Here is a 23,616-nt window from a genome sequence, read left to right on the forward strand (position 1 = left end):
ACTGTATAGAGCTTCTCCATCTTTGGCTGCAAAGAATATAATCAATCTGATTTCGGTGTTGACCATCTACAGATGTCCATGTGTAGAGTCTTCTCTTGTGTTGTTGGAAGAGGGTGTTTGTTATGACCAGTGCATTTTCTTGGCAAAACTCTATTAGTCTTTGCCCTGCTTCATTCCATATTCCAAGGCCAAATTTGCCTGTTACTCCAGGTGTTTCTTGACTTCCTACTTTTGCATTCCAGTCCCCTATAATGAAAAGGACATCTTTTTGGGTGTTAGTTCTATGTAGGTCTTCATAGAACCGTTCAACTTCAGCTTCTTCAGTATTACTGGTTGGGGCATAGACTTGGATTACTGTGATATTGAATGGTTTGCCTTGGAAACAAACAGAGATCATTCTGTCGTTTTTGAGATTGCATCCAAGTACTGCATTTCAGACTCTTTTGTTGACCATGATGGCCACTCCATTTCTTCTGAGGGATTCCTGCCCGCAGTAGTAGATATAATGGTCATATGAGTTAAATTCACCCATTCCAGTCCATTTCAGTTCACTGATTCCTAGAATGTCGACATTCACTCTTGCTATCTCTTGTTTGACCATTTCCAATTTGCCTTGATTCGTGGACCTGATATTCCAGGTTCCTATGCAATATTGCTCTTTACGGCATCGTACCTTGCTTCTATCACCAGTCACATCCACAGCTAGGTATTGTTTTTGCATTGGCTCCATCCCTTCATTCTTTCTGGAGTTCTTTCTCCACTGATCTCCAGTAGCATATTGGGCACCTACTGACCCGGGGAGTTTCTCTTTCAGTATCCTATCATTTTGCCTTTTCATACTGTTCATGGGGTTGTAAAGGCAAGAATATTGAAGTGGTTTGCCATTCCCTTCTCCAGTGGACCACATTCTGTCAGATCTCTCCACCATGACCCACTCGTCTTGGGTTGCCCCACGGACATGGCTTAGTTTCATTGAGTTAGACAAGGCTGTGGTCCTAGTGTGATTAGATTGACTAGTGTTCTGTGAGTATGGTTGCAGTGTGTTTGCCCTCTGATGCCCTCTTGCAACACCTACCGTCTTACTTGGGTTTCTCTTACCTTGGGTGTGGGGTATCTCTTCACGACTGCACCAGCAAAGCGCCGTCATTGCTCCTTACGTTGGACGAGGGGTATCTCCTCACCGCCGCCCTTCCTGACCTTCAATGTGGGATAGCTCCTCTAGGCCCTCCTGCGCCCGTGCAGCCTTTTGTCCAAAGGGCAAATTAAGAGAGATTTTCTAGCTGAATAAACAAGATAGAAGTGTAGTGAGGCTGCTTGTTCTATGGCAGAGTACTAATATAGTGGTAACCTAAGAGGGACAGCTGTTCTTAATGGGTATTTCAGAAGAACATTCAACCAGAGCTCAAGGTCTATTGGAAGTGGAAAGAAGTTAATCTCATTTCCAAGCTTCTGGCTTGATTTGCTGGCTGAATAGTGGTGCTGTTTAGTAAATATTAACATTGACAAAGAGCAAGGGATATTAACTGAATTGTTTAGATGGACTTAAATATGATTTCATACTAATAACTAAGGTCCCAGAAGAAATTGCCTTTGGATAAACTAAAATCCTTCCCACAAGGTTTTAATCCAATTTCTATTCTTTAATAATATTAAAATTGGATTTTGATTTTAATTATTCTGGATCTTTAATTTTTAGGGATTATTTTAAGCATTAGCTCTATTGTATAGAAATTTCAGGATTCTGGATTCTGTATGAGACTGTTTTATCTGTATACTGACTGCAGAGTATTGGATGCTGGGTGTTCAACACAAAAAGTCCAATTTTAAAAATTGTTATTATGGGCATTTTTCTTCTAAAGATAAAATGTAGACTTTAAATTTTATTTTCAATTTACTTTTAAAAATGTTATTGGAGTACAGTTGATTTATAATGTTATGCTAGTTTCAGGTATACAGCAAAGTGAGTCAGTTATACATATATCCACTCTTTTTCAGACCATTTTCTATTAGAGTATTGAGTAGAGGTCCTTGTACTATACAGTAGGTCCTTATTAGTTATCTATTTTATATCTAGTTGTGTGTGTATGTCAATCTTGATCTTCCAATTTATCCCTCTTCCTTCTTACCCCTTAGTAACCGTAAGTTTGTTTTCTACGTCTGTAATTCTGTTTCTTTTTATACATAATTATTTAGACTGTTTTTTACTTAACTGTGGTCTTATTTTACATTATTATTATTATTTTTTATATTTAAGAGTTAAGCTTGCCTTGAAGTCATGGGTATGTGGTCTGCTAAGTTATTTTTCAATGGCTTTGAGTGTCCAGCATAGTTCAAACTCCTCTTGAATCCTTTTCTGAAGTGACAAGAAAAAGAATAGATCTGGATTAGGAACAGGGAACCTTAGAGAAACCTTACAGCAAAAAGCAAAATGAAAAATATTGAGAACTATAGGAAACTATGAAATTATTGATTTGTTGAAAAGAGAACATAGCAAGTAAATAGAGAAAAGAGAAATGTAAGATATTCTACTCCAGGTGTTAGTTTTTAACATTATTAACGGGAAAATTTAGACTTCACTAAAATAGAAAAGTATCCGAAAGTGTTTAAATGAAATATTTGTTTTTGGAAATTCTTGGTTGTATTTCCATTATAGGCCAAACCTCTCTAACTCTTACCATACATTTAATGATTTTTTAAAAAACTAAATCTCTTTGGGAAAGAGGTATAAATAACCACCTAAGACCTCTAACTACAGGTTTCATATAAGTCATAGCAAAATCAGTTTGTGCCTTTAACAAGAAGATAGAATTCATACTAGTATAACAGATGGAATGAATAATATTTCCAAATGAAAAATGGAAGCGGCCATTTAAAATTGCTTCAAAAAACTAGAAATCTTGATCGTTAAAACTTTTTAATGAAGTTATGTTTTGATGTATTGATTGATAGTTGTTTCTTTACTAGTGGAAATTTTACAAGTTATAAAGTTGCATTTTGCTTTAAGAGAAACCTTAGTGCCTTTCAAAATCTGGGGAAAGGTTTCCACTCAAATATATGATATATTAGTTCATTTATGAACACAGAGGGCTGAAATCATACAAGCAAAATGGTGTTATCAGAAAGGCAGTATCTGAATATTGTGTAATAGGTGACAGAAGAAAAAATGAAGAAAAAAATGCCTCAACCTTTCAGTATTCTGAGACTTACTCTTTCTCTCATTTATTTAAAAAAATTCCATTTTTATCAAATCAGAAATATCACATAGTGGTAAAAAGACAAAGTTATCAGCAAACCCATATTCTTGATCATTCCCAAATTTCCCCTACATTCTGCAACTCTGAAGTAACTCCTTTAAATATTTTGCTCCTGCTTTCTTGTATTGCCATTCACATTTCCAAATAATATATGATATTGCTATTTTTCAAGCGATCAATTTTAGACATAAACTACTGACTTTCACTTGTGATCTGAAGATTTAATGGTCTTATATTCCTACTTTCTCTTCTCTTTCTCCTTTCAGTTTATGGTAAGTTATGGTTAAGTAGTTTCATTTCTGTGACAATTCATTGCTGAATCAGGTGGTAGATAATGACCATAATTCCACTTCTCTATAACTTTATTTTTTTGTAATAATGACCTTACTATTTCATTGCTTAATTTTCCTCAGTCTTCTCCTAAGACTTGAAGTATGTTCCAACATCTTTGTTAAAAAAACAACAACAAACTATTCTCTACAATTTTCCAGAGCCCAAACTGTCAGGAGATCTACATCTTTTCTTTTTAATCCTGCTGGAACTCTCCAACCTCACGCCCCAATCTGTATCTGTGGATCTCTAGAACTAATGCATAGGTTCTTGGCTTAGGTTGGGATGCTCTAATTAAAAAATACTGTAAACTGGGGGTGTATAAGCAACAGGCATTTGTTTCTTACAGTTCTGGAGGCTGAAAGTCTGCGATTAGGTTGCCAGCACAGTCGAATTCTGAAGAGGAACTCTTGCAGGTTGCATGCTGACAGTATCCTCACACAGTTTAGAGCAGAGACGGAAAGGAAACTCTGGTGACATTTCTTTTATTTTCTTTTGGCTGCACCACATGGCATGTGGAACTTCCCCCACCAGGGATCGAATCCAAGCCCCTTACAGTGGAAGCACAGAGTCTTTACCAGTGGACCCCTGTGGAAGTCTCCCTCTAGCGACTTTTGCAGCTTCGGTTGCTTGGTCATGTCTCTTTGCGACCCCATGGACTGTAGCCAGCCAGGCTCCTCTGTCCATGGTATTTTCTAGGCAAGTATACTGGAGTGGGTTACCATTTCCTCCTCCAGGGCATCTTCCCTACCCAGGGATCGAACCCACATCTCCTGCATCTCCTGCATTGAAGGTGGGTTCTTTATCACTGCACCACCTAGGAAAACCCTCTGGTGACTTTCATAAGGGCTCTAATCTCATTTATGAGGGCTCCATGATTTTATCTATCCTTATGACTTTAATTCTAATCACCTCCCAAAGGTGCCGCCATCTGTATCCCTACATTGGGAGTCAGTTTCAACATATGAATACTGGGGGACACAAACATTTAGTCCGTAACAGCGTGGTACTGGAACTTCCATTTAACACCATCCTGGCAGTTATCTTCAAATTGCTTCTGTGTTTACTAGCAATTTCTGAACTCAAATAACATTCTTTTCTGGTTTTCTTTAGTTTTGTGGAGCCCATACTCGTTTCCTAAGAAAGGTGCTGCTGCTAAGTCGCTTCAGTCGTGTCCGACTCTGTGCGACCCCATAGACGGCAGCACACCAGGCTCCCCCGTCCCTGGGATTCTCCAGGCAAGAACACTGGAGTGGGTTGCCATTTCCTTCTCCAATGCATGAAAGTGAAAAGTGAAAGGGAAGTCGCTCAGTCGTGTCCGACCCTCAGCGACCCCATGGACTGCAGCCGTCCAGGCTCCTCCGTCCATGGGATTTTCCAGGCAAGAGTACTGGAGTGGAGTGCCATTGCCTTCTCCAAGGAAAGGTGCAGAGGATATTAATTAGTTGATTACAAGACCTGCTTGTTTGAAAATATCCTTATTTTACACTCAAATAAGATGGATAGTTTGATTATTTCTAGAATTCCCAGTTGAAAACTACTTCTCAGAATTTTGAAAGCTTTGCTCCCTTATCATCTACCTTCCAGTTTTGCCTTTGAGAGATTATCCATAGTATTCAGAAACTGCACAGCAATGGATTGTGGTAGGTCTGTTCTTTCATTGTGAGAGAAGTTTTCAAGTTGGAAATTCAAGTGCTTCATTTCTGGGATAAATTCTCTGGTAATTGCCTTTCAACTATTTTTTCTATTTTTTAATTCTGTAACTTCTAATCTCATGTTGAAGCTCCCATACCGATGTAGAACTATTTTCTTTGTGTTTTTTGTCTTTGGTTTACCTTCAGGGAACATTTCTTAACTACATTTCCAACTGTTTTAATGAATTTTTAATCTCAGCTGTCATATTTTTAATTTCTAAGAGTTATTTCTTACATCATTTTTTAACTGTTACCATATTCTTATTTTAAAGATGCAATATCTTATCTCACTGAGAAAATACTATTTCTTAAAGTTTACTGCATTTCCTTGCATTTTATCTGCCTCTTCCAGTCTTTTCTTAGTTTTAGTCTGTCATTCTTTTTTTTTTTCCTAGTCTGTCATTCTTGTTAAATGTTCTTTCTCAAATGCTTAGTAATTATTTGCCATTTGTTCCTATTTGCATGTGAGATAAAATTTTAATTTACAAGTGAGGTACTGTTTATATACAAGCTCTTTGCTTTGAATTTAAAGTTTAAATTTTTTTGGCTTTTTCTTTGGAGAATTCCTTAAATTCAGATCCTGTGAGTCTTTCCTCCAGGACTTGTTCAGTTTCATCTGAAAAGAATGTTCTTGATACCGTGTGGGGCTTATGAAACTATTGTAATTGAGTGGGGAAGTTGCTGAGGGTTTCACCGTTCCCTCAGAGATTGAGACTTCTCTTTTTTGCTTTCAGTCCCACACTTCGCTGCTCACCTATGCTCACTTTCCAGATTCTGGGACCCTGTATTGTTTGCTGCAGTGAAAGAGGTTGGAGGGGTTGTCAAGCCACCTTCCCCAAATTAGAATTGAAGATCTGGATTTAATCAGGCTTCAAACCTTCACAGAATCCCCTTCTTTTGTCCTCTACCTTCTCCACCTTCAGAGGGGCCTTATGCCATCAATTCCAGAGAAGGCATTGGCACCCCACTCCAGTACTCTTGCCTAGAAAATCCCATGGGCAGAGGAGCCTGGTAGGCTGCAGTCCATGGGGTCACGAAGAGTCGGACACGACTGAACGACTTCTCTTTCAACTTTCACTTTCCACTTTCATGCATTGGAGAAGGAAATGGCAACCCACTCCAGTGTTCTTGCCTGGAGAATCCCAGGGACGGGGTAGCTTGGTGGGCTGTTGGCTATGGGGTCGCACAGAGTCAGACACAACTGAAGCGACTTAGCAGCAGCAGCAGCAGCATGCCCTCAATTCCAAAGCCTTTGGAGTGTCATGTGGGGCACAAAAGATTGACTTTTCATTGGAGTCTACTCCTTAGGTACATCAGTTCAGTTCAGTCAATCAGTGTCTGACTCTTTGTGATCCCATGGACTGCAGCATGCCAGGCCTCCCTGTCCACCACCAACTCCTGGAGTCTACTCAAACTCATGTCCAACTCATGTTCAAATATCAGTTCTTCTGTGCTCAGCTTTCTTTATAGTCCAACTCTCCCATCCATACATGATTACTGGAAAAACCATAGCCTTGACTAGACAGATCTTTGTTGACAAGGTAATTTCTCTGCTTTTTAATATGCTGTCCAGGTTGGTCATAACTTTCCTTCCAAGGAGTTCAGTTAAGTTCAGTTGCTCAGTCATGTCCGACTCTTTGTGACCCCATGAACCTCAGCATGCCAGGCCTCCCTGTCCATCACCAACTCCTGGAGTCCATCCAAACCCGTGTCCATTGTGTCAGTGATGCCATCCAACTATCTCATCCTCTGTTGGCCCCTTCTCCTCCTGCCCTCAATCTTTCCTAGCATCAGGGTCTTTTCAAATGAGTCAGCTCTTCTCATCAGGTGGCCAAAGAATTGGAGTTTCAGCTTCAACGTCAATCCCTCCAATGAACACCCAGGACTGATCTCCTTTAGGATGGACTGGTTGGATCTCCTTGCAGTCCAAGGGACTCTTAAGAGTCTTCTCCAACACCACAGTTCAAAAGCATCAATTCTTCAGCTCTCAGACTTCTTCACAGTCCAACTCTCACATTTATACATGACCACTGGAAAAACCATAGCCTTGACTAGATGGACCTTTGTGAACAAAGTTGTCTCTGCTTTTTAATATGCTGTCTAGGCAATGGCACCCCACTCCAGTACTCTTGTCTGGAGAATCCCATGGACGGAGGAGCCTGGTGGGCTGCAGTCCATGGGGTCGCTAAGAGTCAGACACGACTGAGCGACTTCACTTTCACTTTTCACTTGCATGCATTGGAGAAGGAAATGGCAACCCATTCCAGTATTCTTGCCTAGAGAATCCTAGGGACGGAGGAGCCTGGTGGGCTATTGTCTATGGGGTCGCACAGAGTCAGACACGACTGAAGCGACTTAGCAGCAGCAGTAGCAGATTGGTTATAACTTTTCTTCCAAGGAGTAAGCGTCTTTTAATTTTTAGTAATTTTTTAAACTTTCTTAGTCAATTTCTCATGTATTTATCTTCTCAATGCTGGAGATAGTTATTTCATTGTTATATCGTATCCAACTCTTTTTCGACCCCATGGACTGTAGCTCACCAGGCTCCTCTGTCCGTGAGATTTCCCAGGCAAGAATACTGGAGTGGGTTGCCATTTCCTCCTTCAGTGGATCTTCCCAACCGGGGATTGAACCCGCATCTCCTGCATCTCCTGCATGGGCAGGCAGATTCTTTACCATTGAGCTACCAGGAAAGCCCCAATAAAGTAAATGTTTATTATTCAATAAATTAAATACTTGAACGAATGAATGAAGCAACTAAAATAATTGTTTCTGTCTATGTATATTGTACAGTACAAAGATCCTGTTTAGGTAGAAGAGGATTTTCTCACGTACCATATCCAGATTTGATTTGTTGCAATGACATATTTATGAACTTAATAGCTAAGGAGAATGAATATTCACTTCATGGCACCAAAGTTAGTGTCAGTTATATATCAGTTATATAACTATAAATGATACTAACTTTGGTGCCATGAAGTGAATATTCATTCTCCTTTTATAGTCATGTAACAGGCTTCCCAGGTGACTCAGCAGTAAAGAATCTACCTGCACTTCAGGAGCTTCAAGAAGCATGGGTTCAATCCCTGGGTGAGGAAGATCCCCTGGAAGAGGGCATGGCAACCCACTCAAGTATTCTTGCCTGGGAAATCCCATGGATAGAGTAGTCTGGTGAGCTATAGTCCATAGGGTCGCAAAGAGTTGGACATGACTGAAGCAATTTAGTATGCACACATAGTCATTTAACAAGTTCAGTTTTTATTAGTGATGTTTTTCCTGATGTGTCCATGAAAATATTGTGACATAACATGATCTCTAAAACCCATGAATACTCTAGCCAGCTTCCATTTCACTGTCTTCCTTTAGGTAGAAATCTTACTACTAATATAAGCATCAAACAGCAAGCAGAGGAAAGTACAGTTTTTACTGCATTTGTGTGTGTGTGTGTGTTTATTTATTCTTAAACTACCAATAATTATGTTTATTTATTCTTAAACTACCAATAATTAACATTTTATCAGTTAGGGTTCTCCAGAGAAACAGTATACAATTTTATATAAATCAATATTATATATTATATATAATTATATGTATAGTTATATGCTATTTAAATATTTAATTCATTTTAAGGTCTTGGCTAATGTAATTATGGGGTGGAGGGCAGTGGCTAATAAGTTCTATGTCAATCAGACAGGCTGGCAACCTGGAAACATAGGCAGAAGTTTATGCTGCATTCTTGAGGCAGAGTTTTTTCTCTGGGAAACCTTTGTTTTTCAGCTGATTGGATGAGGCTCATCCACATATTGAGAGCAACATCCTTTATTTAAAGTCAAGTGATTTGGAACACAACCACATCTACAAAATACCTTCATGACAACAGCTAGATCAGTGTTTGATTAAATAACTGGCTACAACAGGCCAGGCAAGTTGACATATCAAATGAAGAAAATATGTTAATTGTATCATTAAATATAAGAAAATGGCTCTTCACTTTTCTTAGCTTTTATGAGTTAAATGAAAATGTAAAAGACAGAGTAGTGTTACAAGATAAAGCCATATCAAATGCAAGATTTCTCAAGGGCAGTCATGATGATATTTTTCCTGCTACAAATGTTGGAGAGTGATCCAAAAGGAACTATATCTGTTTGTAAATATAAACAGAAGTAGAACCAGAGGAGGACACCCAACAAAATGGAAATTCATTGTATAGCTTCTCTTAAGTTGAAATGAAACTGAATAATTGGGAAAAAATTAAGTCACAGAATATAAAGGAAATTGAGATCAAATAGATGAATGATAAATCAAATTTTAATTTAAATGTCTATAATGAGGCAAGCTCAGAAATTATTAGCGCATCTAATAATCATTGCATAATAAAGAGTAGGCTGTGATGCAAAAATGCAACCAATTCACTGAATAAATGAGAGTTGGAGACAAAATTTATGAAAGGACTTTAGAGAAATATAAGTGTAGACTTAAAGTAAATAACAACAAAAAAATCAAACTTAGAAAGTGAAAATTTCCCCAAAATACATGGACTATTTAACCATAATAATATAGGAGAAACTAAAAATTGAGAAAAACTGCAGGCTAAAATTTACAAAATTTAAGATAAAAATATGTCAAAACAACCATCTTGCCTTCCAGACTTGAATAAGATTGTCTCAGTAGATTTCTAACCATGTACTGCTAATTCAGGTCTAATTGCAAAGGATGGGTCCTTGAATGCTGAGTTGAGACCAAGAGTATTCTAGAATATTAGCTGTCCAAGGACTCACATATTGTCTAATATTAGTCAAGCTTAAATATATACCTGTATTTTCTCTTTAAAGATAATTTTTAGTGCAGTCCCCCAAATGTGTACTTAGGTAAAAGAGTTGTTGCAGTGGGTAATGAAGAAAAGCATCACATTATGATTAACATTAGCCCTAACTGTAAAAGGGACTTTCCCTGAAAGAATAGGCAGAAAGACAGAATTTAATGAAATGACTCAGAAGCAGAGGGAGGAAACCAATGCTACCTTTTTTAGAGAAAATGGAATGGAAGTTTTTTTCTTAATAGCTCCCTTTGGAAAACCAGAAATGTATCCAATAATTCATGTTTACCCAGGAAGAAAATTTGGAAAGTGTTTAATTAACACTTTGTGTGAATATATATTGTTTTTACTTCAGATTAATCTGAAACTGGAAAATTTGTAACAAACACTTTCAGGAATGCTTCTCATGCTCTGGGTTGGTGCCTTCTTATCTCTTTATCAGTTTTTTGTGAAGATAACTTTTTTGGGAAATTTTCTAGTTTAGCTCCCTCACTGTAACCATTTTCATTTTTGGTGATGACAGAGAGTATTACATTTTTCCAGTTATAAGTTAAAGGTGCTTGTTTAAAGATATGTAATGCACACACACACACACACACACACACTGGAATTATATATACCAAATGTAAGCAGTGGTAGTCTAAAGCTAATAAAGATTGTAATGTGATATCTCCCCTCTTATTTTTTAAAAAATATTTTGCAACAGCATAAAACCATCTATTTTGTAACAAAAACAGCAGAAATGTTGATTTATCTTTCTCTTGACACATACTTAGATATAATAAAATTTGCCATGAAAGTATTTCAGTTTGAAAACTTAAGTATATCATATCCAAATTCTAGGAAACTTAAAACTATATGTTATTATTTTAACTTTTGGCTATGGAGAACTTTTAAAATCCTAAAAGATGATGTTGTTAAAGTGTTGCACTCAATATGTCAGCAAATTTGGAAAACTCAGCAAGAGGCACAGGATTGAAAAAGGTCAGTTTTTATTCCAATCCCAAAGAAGGACAATGCCAAAGTATGCTCAAGCTACTGTACAATTGCACTCATTTCACATGCTACCAAGATAATGCTCAAAATCCTTCGAGTTAGGCTTCAGCAATACATGAACTGAAAATTTCCAGATGTACAAGCTGGATTTAGAAAAGGCAGAGGAACCAGAGATCAAATTGCCAACATCTGCTGGATCATAGAAAAAAGCAAGGGAATTCCAGAAAAACATCTACTTCTGCTTTATTGATTATGCCAAAGCCTTTGACTGTGTAGATCACAACAAACTGTGGAAAATTCTTCAAGAGATGGGAATACAAGACCACCTTACATGCCTCCTGTGAAATCTGTATGCAGGTCAAGAAGCAACAGTTAGAACTGGGCATGGAACAACAGACTTGTTCTAAATTGGAGTACGCCAAGGCTGTATATTGTCACCCTGCTTATTTAACTTATATGCAGAGTACATCATGTGAAATGCTGGGCTGAATGAAGCACAATCTAGAATCAAGATTTCCAGGAGAAATATTAATAACCTCAAATACACAGAACGTGGCAGAAATGGCAGAAAGTGAAGATGATCTAAAGAGCCTCTTGAAAGTGAAAGAGGAGAGTGAAAAAGCTGGCTTAAAACTCAACGTTCAAAAAATGAAGATCATGGCATCTGGTCCCATCCCTTCATGGTGAGGTGCTTGGATGGCATCGTTGACACAATGGACATGAATTTGAGCAAAATCCAGGAAATAGTAAAGGACAGAGAAGCTTGTTGTGTTGCAGTCCATGGGGTCACAAAGAGCTGGACTCAACTTAGTGACTGAACAACAGTGGAGAACTTAAAACATGCAAGAGTAAAGAGAATATTATAAACAATAACAAGGATTTTGTTTTAATGTATTATCTAACAAAATGGTAAAATATATAAAATTTGAAGTTGATGCAACAGCAATTAGATGGAGTGAGTTGTCAGTAAAGTGACTATCTGTGGGCTTCATGGCACTTAGTAGAGATAGACAAATGATCAATTTCAGCTTCTCTTCCAAATGTACTGTCAAATTAATCTGCCAGAATTCTATTTAATTTGGTCATTATTAACCTCAAATATTCCAGGGACAGATCCATCTTCAGACATAGTCTTACTTTCAACAGGTCTCTTCTCCAAACTCCCTGCTCTCATTTAAAATCCTGAGACTGGATTACATGTTGATCACTGACCATATCCTTTTAGTCTGCTTCCTTATCTATAATTGTGGTTTTCTTAGGGTGTTCCTTCTCCTATCCTCTCTTGGCTTGTAATTTCTCCCCATCCTTAAAGACTGATGTTGTGGCCACATCTTTTCTAATATCTATCTTTGGCCCCATCCAAAAAAACTAGATGTGTTATTCCACTCTTTTTCTGTCTACTGTAGTTTTAATTGAGCCTTTTACATGATTCCATGTTCTTTCTTCCTCAGCATATCAGCTTTACTTCAAAAATATTTTTAGTCATTACCTTAGAGTTTGAAATGTGCACGTATAATCTAAGTCTACTTTCAACTAACACTATACCATTTCATGACAAGTGCAGGTAACGTATAACAGAGTATGCCCACTTACTCTTTCCTGTCTCTTTATACAGTGCTGTCATTTATTTCATTATCAATGTGCTGTAATCATCCAATATGTTGTTGCAGTTTTTATTTTGAACAAACTGTTATCTGTTCTATCAATTAAAAATAAGAAAAATAAAACATTTTACTTTGCTTTCATTTATTTCTTCTCTAATATTCTTCTTTCTTCATGTAGATCTGAGTTTATGACATGTAATTTTCTTTTTTTAAATTTAAATTTATTTAATTTAATTGGAGGCTAATTACTTTACAATATTGTATTGGTTTTGCTGTACATCAACATGAATCCGCCACGGGTGTACAAGTGCTCCCCATCCTGAACCTCCCTCCCACCTCCCTCCCTGTACCATCCCTCTGGGTCATCCCATTGCACCAGCCCCAAGCATCCTGTATTCTGCATGGAACCTGGACTGGCGATTCGTTTCTTATATGATATTATACATGTTTCAATGCCATTCTCCCTAATCATCCCCACCTTTCCCTCTCCCACAGAGTCCAAAAACTGTTCTATACATCTGTGTCTCTTTTGCTGTCTCGCATACAGGGTTATCATTACCATCTTTCTAAATTACATATACATGCGTTAGTATACTGTATTGGTGTTTTTCTTTCTGGCTTACTTCACTCTGTATAATAGGCTCCAGTTTCATCCACCTCATTAGAACTGATTCAAATGTATTCTTTTTAATGGCTGAGTAATCCTGCATTGTGTATATGTACCACAGCTTTCTTATCCATTCATCTGCTGATGGACATCTAGGTTGCTTCCATGTCCTGGATATTATAAACAGTGCTGCGATGAACATTGGGGTACACATGTCTCTTTCCCTTCTGGTTTCCTCGGTGTGTATGCCCAGCAGTGGGATTGCTGGGTCATAAGGAAGTTCTATTTTCATTTTTTTGAGGAATCTCCACACTGTTCTCCATAGTGGCTGTACTAGTTTGCATTCCCAGCAACAGTGTAAGAGGGTTCCCTTTTCTCCACACCCTCTCCAGTATTTACTGCTTGTAACAAAATAGAAAGCCCAGAGATAAATCCACACACCTATGGACACCTTATCTTTGATAAAGGAGGCAAGAATATACAATGGAAGAAAGACAATCTCTTTAACAAGTGGTGCTGGGAAAATTGGTCAACCACTTGTAAAAGAATGAAACTAGAACACTTCCTAACACCATACACCAAAATAAACTCAAAATGGATTAAAGATCTAAATGTAAGACCAGAAACTATAAAACTGCTAGAGGAGAACATAGGCAAAACACTCTCCGACATACATCACAGCAGGATCCTCTATGACCCACCTCCCAGAATATTGGAAATAAAAGCAAAAATAAACAAATGGGACCTAGTTAAAGTTAAAAGCTTCTGCACCACAAAGGAAACTATAAGCAAGGTGAAAAGACAGCCTTCAGAATGGGAGAAAATAATAGCAAATGAAGCAACTGACAAAGAACTAATCTCAAAAATATACAAGCAACTTCTGCAGCTCAATTCCAGAAAAATAAATGACCCAATCAAAAAATGGGCCAAAGAACTAAATAGACATTTCTCCAAAGAAGACATACAGATGGCTAACAAACACATGAAAAGATTCTCAACATCTCTCATTATCAGAGAAATGCAAATCAAAACCACAATGAGGTACCATTTCACGCCAGTCAGAATGGCTTCGATCCGAAAGTCTACAAGTAATTTTCTTTTCTCTGAAGAACTTCTTTTATGTTCCTTGCAAGTCAAGTCTACTGTTGACATAGTTTATCATTTTTGTTTGTCTGAGAAAGTCTTTATCTCTCCTTCACTTTTGTAGGGAAGGTAAAATTTCACCTTTACCCTCTTAGAGTTTTTTGGCTGGAGCTGAGGATTAAACTGATCTTAGATTAACAGGAGAAAAACATACAACTTGCATAAGTTTGACATGGGAGTCCTCATAAGAAAATGAAGACCCAAAGAAATGGTGAAACCTGCAGCTTTTAAATTGGGTTGAACAACTGAGACTTCTGTGGGAAAGTATACTATAAGGAGAGGCTAAAGGAAGATAAAAATTCTTTTGACGAGGTCTGTTTATCCAGAATTATCTTGGCTTTGACTCCCTGTTAAAATGTTTTCTTTCTTCTGGTATGGAGGACAACTTTAGCATGGAGTTTTTAATCTCCCGTTTTCAGGAAGAAAGGGGAGATTAGCATGTTCTTGAATCTGCTACTTTTAAAGTACATTTAGCTCAAAATAATCCTTAAACCAAAGAGATATTTTGAGATAGCATCTTCTTCCACCTTGACTTTTGAAGGCTAATTTTTCTACATACAAAATTCTAGGTTGGTATTTTTTGCCTCTTTCAATACTTTAATATGCTGTTTACTATCTTTCTGCTTTTCTGAAGAGAAGTCCAGTGTAGTTCTTAGCTTCTTTCATCCAAAGGTCAAATGGTTTGTTTGTTTTTCCTTTTGGCTTCTTTAAGTTTTCTCTTTTCTTTGATTTTCTGTAGTTTGAATATGATATGTTTAGGTGTCAATGTTTTGTGTTTACTAACTTCATTAATTTTGGAAAATTCCCAGCCATTATAATGTCATGATTGTGCCTTTTCTCTCCTTTTTTCCTTCTGGCATTCCTCTGATGTGTGTATTACACCTTTGGAATTGTCCTACTGGTCTTTGAAATTCTCAGTTGTTTTTTTCATTCTTTTTCTTTTCAGTTTGGGAAGTTTTTATTGAGATCTTCAGACTCACTGATTCTTTCCTTAGCCATATATAGTTTATTAATGAACACATCAAAGGTATTCTTTAATTCTTTTCCCGTGTTTTTAATTTCTAGCATTTCTTTGTGGTTATTTCCAAGAGTTTCCATCTCTTTGCTTACATTAGCTGTCTTTTCTTATATTTTCTTCCATTAGAGCCCTTAGTATAGTAATTATATTTAAATTGCCCAATCTGATAATTCCAAAATCTCTTCCATATCTGAGTCTAGTACTGATGCTTCGTATTGTGTATGCAGGCTGTTGTTTGCCTTTTAACATACCTTGGAATTTTTTGTTGAAAGCTAAGCATGATGTATAGGATAAAAGAAATTGAGGTAATAGGTCCTTAGTGTGAGCTTTTAAAATAGGAATTAGGCTGTGTTTGTTGGTTACTGTACCTGTAGGAGTCAGAAACTAACATTTTATGTAGTGTTCTAGCTTATTATTTCCCCTGTTGTCTTTCTCGAGACCCCTACTTAAATAGGGTCATAAATGCCATTCTTTCCATTGTAATCTTCTGCTGTTATATATGTCTCCTTGATATGGTTGGTCAAGTGCAGGGGAGCGGAAGCATTCTATAATCCTGTAATTAAGTCTCAGTCTTTTACTGATCTTGTTTCTCAGCTTTTTTCCTCACATCTCTTTAGTGAGATAGAATGGTCATTGGGGACTGGAGTTTGGTAATTCCCTTCTCACATCAGTTAGACTCTGTAAAACCCAAGCTGGCTGGGCTGTAGCAAAATAGATTTTCTTAGCTCAGGCTTGTTTTTTAAGAAGTGAATCATCTGGATGTATTTCAAAATGGTTACTTTTCTCCTCACCCTGCCTAAAGCATGAGAGAAGTTTTCTCAGAAAAATGAGCAACAGATAGATTAGGTTTGGGTTGGGAAGATCAGAATTTCAGTTTAAACGTGTTAATTTTGAGACATCTTTTAGACATCCAAGTGGAGAGCTTAAGTAGATATTTGGAGTGCAGGAGAATTATTTGGCTAGAGATACACATTGGAGAATCATCAGCATACAGATGAGACTTAAAGACAGATGTGAGACTGTGTAAGATCATGTGGGTGTGAGTGTGGACAAAGAAAGGAGCAGAACCAAGAAACATTAAAAGGTATGTGTGTGGGTGGGGGGGAGTGGGTGGTGTGTACAGGAGAAGGAACCAGCAAAAAAGTTGAGAAGAATTATAAGAAGGAAATAAGTGAGAAAATTATATAGCAAAGAGTCAAATCTACTCTGTCAAATGCTGCTGGTATTACAAGTAGGATCAGATAAGCTAGCATATCTTCAGTGGATTTGGTACAGAAGCATTGAATATAGGTCAGGAATTGGATACATAAAAATTGAACAGAAGTTAGGTAGCCTGGCCCATAGGCTTTCTCTGGCAATAAAATCATCCTAAAGTAAGACTCTGATGCTGGGAGGGATTGGGGGCAGGAGAAGAAGGGGACGACAGAGGATGAGAAGGCTGGATGGCATCACCAACTCGATGGACATAAGTTTGAGTGAACTCTGGGAGTTGGTGATGGACAGGGAGGCCTGGCGTGCTGTGATTCATGGGGTCGCAAAGAGTCGGGCACGACTGAGCCACTGAACTGAAGTGAACTGAAAGTATTAAGACAGTTCTTTCCCCACCGTACTCATTGTGCCCAAATGCAGATTGTGATCTAGCTTGTATTATGGTCTTTATGTTCAATTTAGAATCCTCAGAAACTCCTTAGTGGCATCTATTCTACCAGTGTCAAGCTGTGCCCTCAACTTGAGAAATGACGTGAGTCTATGAACCCATCTAGTATAATTCTTAAACACTGTTCATTTCAATTGAAATAAGTGTGATTTTAAAGTTTCTAAAATTACCTTGGGTTTCAGGGAAACCTATGGCAACAATTTCAAAAGTTTGAGTTTACCAAATTTTATAAACTGAACTGATAAACCTTTTTTTTTTTTTAACATTTCTCCCCTTTTCTTTTTTAATGGAAAATCTTTGCAGTTTTTACTGACCTTAAACTTATAGACAACCATTGATTCTTTTTCTTTTTTATGTTGAAGAAAATAAAATAATACAATGTCATACTGTGTGTTTTTAGGAATTCTCTTATGCAGCATGTACAAGTAATATGACACAAATTAGTTTTCAGATGATGCATAAACAGTAATACAAAACATATTAATAGGTAATGTTTTATAAGAGAAAAATTCTGTCTTCCAAATATTCCAAATTATGCAATTACAAAAGCATACAGGGAAAAAGAATATTGACAGAAGGGTGGCTAGATATACTGGAAAACAATGGTAGATCATAGAAAGGCTACAAAACACTGTTGGGAAATTTTCAGGAAAATACAAACCATTATAAAATCCTTTTAATATTAATGTAAAACTTTATTTTTTTGATGCAAGACCATCCATAAGGATACTGTGTGGAACAGTATATGGAGAGCAGATGATTTCAGGGAAATATTTTAAGTCTTTCTGTAGTCTCAAAGAAAGACTTCTGAGACAGTGGGCTCTTGGGAAAAATAAAGAGTTTCATTATTCCCAGTGACACATTGGCAGAGAATACACTGGTAAGCACTCTGCCAGCAAACCTAGAATTCCTGAGTGGTCTTTTGACTGTAACTTTCTGTACTACTCCTTATCTATCTAGGTGTTAAGGTAGCAACAGCAAAGAAAGGAATAGTTTTCACGTTGGAAAAAGACTGCCTTTTGGTATCCATTTCCACATATTAATTAATCCTGAGTACTTTATATCCCATGATTTTGCAAAACAGTTATACTCCATAGGATAGAATTTTGTATATAGAATGTATGTCTTGAGACTTATGCAGGAAGAATCTTACGTAAAATACCCAAACTTTCCTCTAAGATGATTTTACATACCCTATCTGGACCACAAAAACATGACCTAAAATGATATAATAAATTTTCTGGAAAAACACACATACATTTAAACACATGTACATACATTCATGTATGTTATGTATGATAAAATTACAAAAAAAAAAACCCAATGGAATAGTTAACACCAAAATCAGAGGAATGACTACTCTTAGGTTAAAGTGAGGATATGATTTTGGTGACTTTTGTAGGGCTCCAAGATACTAGTTAATGTCCATTTCTAAAACTAGGCAGATTTATGGATGTTGGTTTTATTTACAGTCTATTTCATTTTTAAATATAAAAAAGGGAAAGTCATGTATAAGCAATGTTATATCATAAGCATCTGAGATTTTCTAATAAATTTATTTGTGTTACCTGGACTGAGTTTTTTTAACTTTCTTTGAAGTGAAGTCACTCATTTGTATCCAACTCTTTGTGACCCCATGGACTGAAGTCTGCCAGGTTCCTCCATCCATGGGATTTTCCAGGCAAGAGTACTGGAGTGGGTTGCCATTTCCCTAGAAAATTTATTTCATTAGAGTACAGTTGCTTTACAAGGGTGTGTTAATTTCTGCTGTACAGCAAAGTGAATCAGCCACATATATACATATTTCCCCTCTTCCTTGGATTTCCTGGAGTGATTTTAATACTATTCCAGAGCAACATTTTGATGCAAAAAATGTCTTTTCTTTTTCAGTCCGAAAGGATATAGTCCGTATCCTCCCCAGTTTAGATGTTGAAGTCAAAGACATTACCGACAGCTATGATGCCAACTGGTTTCTTCAGGTGTTATCTACACAAGATCTTTATGAAATGGCCAATAAACAGTTCCCCATAGTAGCTGAAGTCATAGAAGCACCCCAAGGAAACCAGCTACCCATAAGCATTTTACAGCCTGGGAAAACCATTGTGATCCACAAAAAGTGCCAGGCATCAAAGATCTTGGCTTCAGAAATTAGAAGCAATTCCTCTAAAAGACACTTCTTGATCCCCACCAGCTATAAAGGCAAATTCAAGCGGCGACCTCGAGAGTTCCCGACCGCCTATGACCTTGAGATAGCAAAGAGTGAAAAGGAGCCTCTGCACGTGGTGGCTACCAAAGCCTTTCATTCCCCCTTTGAGGAGCTGTCATCTGTCTCTGTCGGGGATGAGTTTCTAGTGCATCACTCACAGACAACTGAAGTCCTCTGTGAAGGAATTAAAAAAGTGATGGATGGTCTGGCTTGTGAGAAAATCCTCACAAATTCCCGTGAGGTAGCACTGCTCCCTTTGTACATGGACGGAGGCTTTGTAGAGGTGATCCACGACAAGAAACTCTACCAGATTTCCGAGCTCTGCGCACAGTTTCGCCTGCCCTTCAATGTGAAGGTGTCTGTGAGAGATCTTTTTATTGAAAAAGACATTTTGGCTGCTATACCAGGACTACAGTTGGAGGAATCTATCACTAACTCTTATCTCCTCATAAGTGACTTTGCCAACCCCAAGAAATGCTGGGAAATTCCTGTTGGCCGCGTGAATATGACTGTTCAGTTAGTTAATAATTTTTCTGGAGATACAGGATCATATCTAGTCAGTACTCTGGTCGAAGAGATCACTGAAGAACAGTATTACCTGATACGGAGATATGAAAAGTCCTTCTTGCACCCTCCACCTCGCCCTCCGAAACATCCCTCAGTGGAAAAAATAGAGTTAACTCCGCTAAGCCTAGCAAAACAAAAGACAGTGAATCTGCCCAAGTCTCCCAAGGTAAGGCTATGATTTTGCAGTTTTTCCTCTTGAGCGTTTTCCTGGAGGCAGTTTATTTCAAGTCTTTTCTGAATCTGGTTTTTGCTTACTTCTCTTCCTTTCATGCCATATTTGAAATGAGCCTTTCTGATGCACAGTAATGATTGAACATCAACAGAGCATAAGCTGTTACAGCATTTTGTATTTTGATGCTTCACCAGTAGATGTGACAAGAAGTTTAAGAATTAAAAATAGCAGGGATGGCACTTGATTATGATGACCCAAATTGCTGTTTCAATGGGTTTTGTTAATTAGGAATGGTTTATAAGGTGCTTCAGAAGCAAATCTCTTTTATTTTGGAAGAGCTGTTCATTTTTTTCTAGGTGGAGTTGTGTTAATATTACATCCAGGAAATGAGCACACAATAAACCCCCTTCTTCTGGGGGTGGGGTACCAGTAGCATGCGTCTATGACACATGTCTTCATTTTGTTTTATGTGCAGAAAGATGCAAAAGTGTCTTGGCAGAACTGTGTGAGAATATGGGCATCTGCCCACATTCAGCCTGTCTGAGAATTGTCATCTTTAACAGTTCTTTTGAAAAACAAAATCAATAAAACTGCGGACAGTATGAGATCATTATAGAATTAACAACTCCATAACCACTCTAAAGATTTTGGGAGGGGAGGGGTTTCAGCTTCATTTTCTCTGAAAGTTTTTGCCTCTTGGAAACCACCTGCTGAGTGCCTGGAAATCACTTACCCCTACACCAGGGAGCTCAGGTCCTTCATCTGGCCGGCAGTAGTTAGTTCTCTGGTGTGCGGAGAGAGTGCATTCTGGCCTGGCAGATGTTGAGCTGGCAGCTTGGGGAAACAAAGCAATTAGTAAAACAAAGAGAGATGCTGTGTTTATTCTCTATACTCAGGAATGATAGCAGCCTCAGGCTTCAAGGATGTGGGTATGGAAATACTTTTACTTCTACATTTCAAAGATTGCATTCTGATTGTTTGCTGGGGAAATCCAATAAAGATCTTCAAACTCATCTTCAGGAAAAGATAAAACCAGCAGAAGTTTCCTTTCCAGAAAATCAATTTTGAAGGAGTCATTTTGAAATTAAACTGTTTCCAAATAATGTTGATTAACAGGCTGCTAAACATGGAGGGTGTCTGGCTTCTCCTGTTTAATATATTTTTATTACTGAATCAAATGTGAGAGATGGAATGCTGTTCTCATTTTTAGTGGGAAGCAGAAGAAAGTCCCATCCCCCTACCACCACCCTCTCACCCTCTGTGTATGCCTATATCTATGCCTAAGCCTCCAGAACTGTTGAATACACTACATTGGAAAGCAAAAGAGACTTGGTACATGTTCTTAAAATTAAGGACATTGACATGAGATTATCCTGGATCATTCAGGTGGGTCCAAGTTAATCACAAGAGTCCTTAAAATACCTTTTTCACTTGAGGTCAGGGTCAGAGAGAGATGTGACTACAGAAGAACTTTAGAGAGGTGGAACATTTCTGCCTTGGTAGATGGAGGCAGGAATCATTGAGGCAAGGAATGCGGATGGTCTCTAGAAGCTAGAAAGACAAGAGAGCTTTCTTCCCTAGAGCTTCCAAAGAGTTTCATAACTGGTTAAAGTAAATAGGGGTTTCCCTGAGTTCTGTGAACCACTCTAGCAAATTAATAAACCCAAGGATGGGATTCTGGGAACCTCTGACTTGTAACCGTCAGACAGAAGCTATCAATAACCTGGGGACCTACTACTTGCAACTGGCATCTCAAATGGGCAGCAGTCCTATGGGACTGAGCCTTTAAACTGTGTTGTTTTGCTGGCAAAATGGTTTATCCCTTCCTTTTTCCTTTTAATGAACATCTGAGTTCATGTACCTTTGGAGAACTTAAGGGTACACTAGGATTCAGGGGTGATTAGAGATAGGATGTAGAACACAGCCAGAGTGGGTCTTTGTTTTCATCAAACATTGGGCATGACTTGTGACAGTTCCTGCATCTCGTAGTTTCATCACTAGAGAAGAATGTAATTTCTTTGTTTGGTTCCAATTTTTAAAAGAAGGAGGAGTTTGGATCACATGCCCATCTCCTGTTTCAATCAACTCACTGGTCATCCCAACTACAGCCAGGATTGGTGGGGAAAGGAATGACAACTAGTTGTCTCAAATAATAGAAATATGGGAGCAGTATGTGAAGGTCCAGAGGTATAAAAGAGTAGGTGCCTATTACAAGTAGGAGGGAAAAGACCAAAAATCCCTAAACTACTAAGAAAGCATTTGTAGAAAAAAATAAATTAAAAAAAATTTAAATGCCCTTTGAAAGAATGTCAAATGAAAATGATCTATATGCTTTATTAGGAAAGAAACATAAAGCGATAATGTTGTGTCTAGGTTACTGCTTAGAAAACCTTCCAGTCCTCCTCCTATGTTTCTTAAAGGATATGATATAGGATACTGATGAACAGTCAGATAAAGGTCTGGAAGGGTCAGGAATTTCTGGGGTGTACAGTACTATCCTTCTGGTGTGTGGATGTGTCCACTAAACTGAAAGTTCTCTGAACTCTGTACTTTTGGGAATTTTATGGACTTTTCCTCTTGTAAGCATGAACAATTACTAACTCCTCTTCCAGTCCCTCTCCTCTAGAGAATGGGGGTTAGGCCTGAAAATTCCAAGCTTCTAATTATGGCTTGGTGTTTCTGGTGACAAGCCCCCATTCAAGAGCCATCTGAGAATCTACCCAGAGTCACCTTATTAGAACAAAAGGCGCCTCTATTGATAACTTATGGTGAAGGATATGAAATTCGTGACCTCCAAAGAAGAAGATTTAGCTTTGGGACCAGGGACCAAGCTTGATCATTCAGGCTCTTGTGTGGCAGAAGTTTATTACAGTGAAAAAGGACAGAGAACACTTCTGCCATAGACATCAGAAGGGGAACAGAGAGTGCCCCCCTCGCTTCCCACAAGATTAGAACTAACAATAGAAAGGTCTTACCAGACCCACTCCTACAAGGTAACAAGATTAGTCAGAAGGTTCTTGTTAAGGAGGAGAAACAATATGCATTGTTATTATATAATCACTAGAAGTGAAGTGAAAGTCAGTCATGTCCAACTCTTTTCGACTTCATGGAATTCTCCAGGACAGAATATTACAGTGTGTAGCCATTCCCTTCTCCAGGAGATCTTCCCAACCCAGGGATTAACCCAGGTCTCCTGCATTGCAGGCAGATTCTTTACCAGCTGAGACACAAGGTAAGCTCATTAATACAGAGCATTCTGAAAGAGATGGGAATACCAGACCACCTGACCTGCCTCTTGAGAAACCTATATGCAGGTCAGGAAGCAACAGTTAGCGCTGGACATGGAACAACAGACTGGTTCCAAATAGGAAAAGGAGTACGTCAAGGCTGTATATTGTTACCCTGCTTATTTAACTTCTATGCAGACTACATCATGAGAAACGCTGGGCTGGAAGAAGCACAAGCCGGAATCAAGATTGCCAGGAGAAATATCAATAACCTCAGATATGCAGATGACACCACCCTTATGCCAGAAAGTGAAGAGGAACTAAA

The 23,616-nt window shown here is 38.0% G+C and overlaps 1 protein-coding gene across 6 annotated transcripts in view; it reads left to right on the plus strand.

Annotated features, from left to right (window-relative positions):
* The window catches only part of THEMIS (thymocyte selection associated), a 199,310-nt gene that overhangs the window by 70,659 nt on the left and 105,035 nt on the right, over positions 1-23,616 (plus strand). For all 6 annotated transcript variants that reach the window (XR_824779.1, XM_010834652.1, XM_010834651.1 and 3 more), the window contains exon 4: positions 19,010-20,058. Coding sequence is in view for 5 of the 6 variants with exons in the window: in XM_010834652.1 (XP_010832954.1) it covers positions 19,010-20,058 (1,049 nt within the window). In the remaining variant the exon portion in view is untranslated. The remainder of the gene's footprint in view (positions 1-19,009; positions 20,059-23,616) is intronic.

This window comes from Bison bison, unplaced genomic scaffold, assembly GCF_000754665.1.
Source record: "Bison bison bison isolate TAMUID 2011002044 unplaced genomic scaffold, Bison_UMD1.0 scf7180017864035, whole genome shotgun sequence".
Lineage (NCBI taxonomy): Eukaryota > Metazoa > Chordata > Mammalia > Artiodactyla > Bovidae > Bison > Bison bison.